The 5,269-nt window shown below is 41.0% G+C and overlaps 1 protein-coding gene across 1 annotated transcript; it reads left to right on the top strand.

Annotated features, from left to right (window-relative positions):
* Nucleotides 1-266: 266 nt before the first annotated feature.
* On the top strand, nucleotides 267-1,635 carry LOC105044615 (protein DELAY OF GERMINATION 1-like). Its single transcript, XM_010922567.3, has one exon. It carries the CDS (start codon nucleotides 674-676, stop codon nucleotides 1,454-1,456), a length of 783 nt encoding a protein of 260 aa, XP_010920869.2. The 5' UTR covers nucleotides 267-673; the 3' UTR covers nucleotides 1,457-1,635.
* The last annotated feature ends 3,634 nt before the right edge of the window (nucleotides 1,636-5,269 follow it).

Genomic DNA, 5,269 nt, shown 5'->3' with positions numbered 1-5,269 from the left:
ATTTCTGAACGGTTATATTTTAAATATATTTTATTAAAAAAATATTATTTAAAAAAAATCTCGTTTCATGTCCTCTGCCACTTCAATGAAAGGCCCACACGAAGCCACGACCATCCACGGAGAAGAGAATAATATCTGCACAACTTGGTAGAAAGCTACAGAGTTCCTCAAAGTCCGACCGGAAAGATCCGCCGTTTTGCCGCCCATGGGAAGGGCTGGAATGGAAAGTCCTGTTCCAGCCCTTCCCAGCCCCGGTCCTGCCCCAAACCCGCAGCTATTTTATCCCCCTCGTCCATTCCCAACGCCACGAGAAGGTAAAAGGCCGAGATAAACAGCTAAGCAGCACCTGGATACATCCACTTCCGGACAACTGCTACTAGGATATCGCGTCGCAGCCGACAAACGACTGCAACGGCACCTTTATTTTATGCCCCCGTATTGCATACACCAGGTGCAACTGGACCGCGCAAATCCCACGGTGAACAACACGCCACGCGACTCCTTGTAATTCACCGATTCCCGATTTCGCGCTCTCCACCGTGCATGCGCTCCGGGATTTGTGCTGGTTCACTTGCACCTAGTGCATGCAATAATTTCTCCTTGATTATATAATAAGTCTTATAAGGAGATTGGCTCTTTGCTCTCTGGATGGTTGGTCCCATGCCCCAGCAACATGCCCGACCGACCGAGCGACCAGTTCGACAGGTTGTACGAGTGCTGGCTCGCCGAGAAGCACAGCGACCTCCAGGCCCTCCGCGCCGCGGCCTCCGCCCCACGCCCGGAGACCCCCGAGGAAGAAGCCGAGGAGGACCGCCGGCTCAAGCTCCCCGTCGAGCGCGTCCTCGGCCATTGCGAAAACTACTACCGCGCCAAGGCGGCTTGCGCGACGCGTGACGTGACCCCCATGTTCTCCCCCACGTGGACCAGCTCCACCGAGAATCTCTTCCTCTGGGTCGGCGGGTGGCGCCCGAGCGTCGCGTTCCATCTACTCTATTCCAAGTCCGGCCTCCAGCTCGAGGCCCAGCTGGGCGAGGTCATCCGGGGGGTGCCCACGCGGGACCTGGCCGACCTCTCGCTGGAGCAGCTCCAGCGCATCAACGAGCTCCAGTGCCGGACTATACGGAAGGAGAAGGAGATCTCGGAAGAGGAGGCGAGGACCCAGGAGGGCGTCGCCGACACGCAGATGGTGGAGCTCTCGCACGTGCTGAGCGAGACGGGAGGAACCGCAGAGGCAGCGGAGATGATGGAGACGGCGATGCAGGAGAAGAGGGAAGGGATGGGGAGAGTGTTGGAGAAGGCGGATGAATTGAGGCTGGAGACGTTGAAGGGGGTCGTGGAGATCCTCCGGCCGATGCAGGCGGTCCATTTCCTGATCGCGGCCGCGGAATTGCAGCTCTGGCTGCACGAGTACGGGACGAAGAAGGACGCGGAGAGAGGGACGGCGTCGTCTGCGTGATCGGAGCCACCATCTGATGCGGTTAGCTCTGTTCCAGTATTAAATACTTAATCCGGATGCCGTTAAAGTATTTATATAGTTTGGGCCTTTTACTCTCAATGGGTGTACATGTTTCTTTCTGCTGAGCTAAGTATGTGAGGACAATAAATAAATAAATAAATGGACAAGTTATATTCTTAGTCCTCCAACTTCAAGTCTCGCTTTTAAATGGTTCTTAAAAATTAAATCAATAAATTATATTTTTAGTCCTCAAACTTCCATCAGCCATCGACAGGCTACATATGATGCACGTACGGCGTCTTTTCTTAGCGGTACCAATGTCAACATGTGGGCGATGATATTGTATAATATATAAAAATTTTAATTTTGATGATATGATATGTAGATGATTATATAAAATATAATATATATCACAATAAAATATTTTATCTAAAAATATTCAATCACTGGATAATACGTTAGTTATCACCTATATATATTTTTGATTTTTTTAAGTTTTATAAATATTTTTAAATAATTTTTATGATTTAAAAATTTTTAATTAGGTCTCTAGATTTTTAAGCATAATTTAATATAATTTTTTCGGTTGATTCTGAACAATTTTTGATGCTAAGGATACTTGGAAACCTCTGATTAAGACCCATATGCGTCCCGTCCCTCCTCCTTGACCTCTTCGCTACCTTCAATATCCAAACCCCCCCTCCTCCTCCACCCTCCAATCCTCTCCTTCTGCTACACTGTCATTGTGGCACTAGCCTCTTCCACCAAGTCCTCACCCTTCCTCCATCAATGAGCCCACCACTCAAGCTTATCGTCACCTTCCTTCTCCACCTCGTGCAACCATCTTCCTCCCCCCTCTCTCTCTATCTCGTCTCATCAACACGAAAAAGAATATCACATGCAATTTTTCGTTACTAAAAACTGACGAGAATTGGTTGAAAAGGCTACATGGAATCATATTTAAAATTTGAGGGACTTATTTATAGATTTTAAATTTTAAAAATATTTAAAAAATATTTAAAAAATTAAAAAAATTAAAAATATAATTTATGATATATAGATGATGATATAGTATATAGATGATGATGTGGCACTTAGTGATCAGATATTTTTTGATAAAAAAAATTTAATGTCAAATATTGTATGCCACATCATTCACTACAGTGAAAATGATAAAAGACGATGCTATAAAAGGTATTTTACGACGCTAATAAGTATCGGAAATAAACTTTACGATGCTTCAAAAAGCGTCGCGAAAGCGTCGTCTATGTAAGAGTGGAGACGAAAAGCGCCGACGTTTTTTAAAAGCGGCGTAATATTTTCTAACGACACTTTAAAGCGTCGTAAAATTAAATTTTACCAATGCTTTTTCGCGTCGTTAATGACAACGCATCCTCCACTCTACCAAGACGCTTTTCGAAGCGTCGGCAGTTAAATCACTAGCGACGTTTATAAACGTCGTTAATCAGTCTATTAATGACGCTTATAAGCATCGTTAATTTTTTTAACAGAAAAAAAATATACATATTTTATATATAAAAAAGAATATATACATTCCTGTACAAAATTATATCAATTATTCAAACATAAACCTGTACAATCACCACCATTCACACCAAAAGCAAACTTCAATAGCAAATTTAACCAAACCAAAAAATATTATTTTATATAAATAAAAATAAAGTACTAATCATCCATTACAATCAAGAGTTCAACCTAACTAAAAGCATACAGAAAACATACAGAAAATATAAAACTAAATAAAAATAAAATGATGTCAATCTGCAGGCGGATGGTCGTCGCTGTCTCCATGTGACGTGCCGCCGTCTCGATGGGTGCCTAATGTGCCAGGAGTCTACAAGAAACATATGAAAAGCTTGATTTGCATATCTATAAATAAAAATATATAGATCATTAAATTAATATAAAAATATATATTTAATAATATGTGTTTATCTGAGATGGGCCATACATCTCTAATAAAGATGTAAGCCGATCAATCTGTCCCCTCATGGCCTGCATCTCGACACGGCTCTATCGCATCTCCTCTATCTCAGCAGCACGACTCTGTCTAATCTCCTGTATCTCCGCCTCGAGTCTGCGGACGCGTGAATCCTGAGCATCTACTGCAGCATGCTGCATATATCTACTAACCTCAGATAACTGAGTGGGGGTGACTCCTACTCCATAACCCCTCACTCGGTCGTAGCGCTCTGGTCCCATCAACTCTGTGAACACCTCGACCTCGCTACGGCTCTGCTGCGTAGATGCTGCGGACTCGTCGTCACGCTCTGCAATGAGAGATGTAGCCCTCTCCTGTATTTATTTTGAAAACAAGAGTTATACATTAATAGCTAACAAAATTAAATTAAAATTATTACAAAAAATAGAATATTAATAATACCGTACATATAAATCTCTCGACTCATCTCGAACAAAAGTACCATCCTGATGAGTATGAGTCATCCGGTAAAATTTTACTTTACCGGGTTCCCTCCCATGCTCATCCACCTACACAAATAATTTCAATTTTAAGCAAACAGTTATAATAATTTAAAAAAATATATGAGTATCATGATACAGACATGGTCCACGATACATAATGATATTAGTTATATAAATATTTTAACATAAAAATTAAAAATTAATTATGAAAGTTTAAAGAACATACAAACTCCTGTCAGAGTCGTGCATAACTCTTTGACCCCGATGTATGAGGAACAGACTGAGCTGCTCGTGCAGCTCTACCAATAGCAGAATAAGTCTGTAAAATAAAGTAAAGAACTTATTATATGTATAATATATAATATACAATATAAATCAATATTTTTATAAAATATTTAAAAGAAAAAATAATGAGCAGATAATATACCTGTGCCCTCTCGAGAACCAATAATGAACCAACTCCATCCACTGATGAGGGGTACATCAGAAGGACAATTCCTAGCAACCTCTTCCTCTGTCATACCCTGTCTCATATAGTCTCTCTTCAATTATGCTCTATATTCTTTTCATTTGCGGTTGAGAGACTTCATTACAAAATCATGAGTGGATGGAGGGAGAACAAACTTGCTCTATAAAAAAAAAATTAAATGAAATAAATTATATAAGTGATTAACAATTAATATACAATATGAACATCAATTCATTACCTCTATAACTCGGAGAAGCTCAACTTTGTACGTTGGAAGCATGTCATTCCATTTTGCATAGCCCAACGGACATAGCTGAGGTCTCCGAGCAACAGTCCCCAAAAATGAAGTTAATAAGCAGGCAGCTTTCTTAATTGGCTGACCTAGCTGATTGCACTCCACAACAATTCTCTCGTCCTCACGCATCTGCCACACATCTCGTACTACTGTGGGTCCGCGTCTGGGGCATACTCTCCCGGATCCATCTGCAAAAAATACATAAAAGTAACGATATCATAAATATACATAAAATAAAATAAAAATAAAATTACATGAAAGATAATATATACTCTGTACGTGTATCTCATCATCTGGCTGATGAACAAGAGGATCGTGCTGTGCTGATGATGAAGAAGGACAGGGCTCGGAATGCTGTGCAGCTGAACTGACCTCAGACTGCTGTGCTGAAGAAAATGTACCGGCCTCTGTCTGTGAAAACTGAAACTGCACACCAGCATATCGTCCCCTACGATGCATGATGTCACCTAGCATTTATATAAATAAAAGATAGAATCAGTTAATATATGGAGTAAAATAACACAATAATTAATGCAAATTATATACATCATAAATAATTATTACCAGTAACAATCAAGCAATAGTATTTTCTTCAAATTCTGTC

Source organism: Elaeis guineensis, chromosome 5 (genome assembly GCF_000442705.2).
Source record: "Elaeis guineensis isolate ETL-2024a chromosome 5, EG11, whole genome shotgun sequence".
Taxonomy (NCBI): domain Eukaryota; kingdom Viridiplantae; phylum Streptophyta; class Magnoliopsida; order Arecales; family Arecaceae; genus Elaeis; species Elaeis guineensis.
This window is presented reverse-complemented; position numbering and strand designations above follow the sequence as displayed.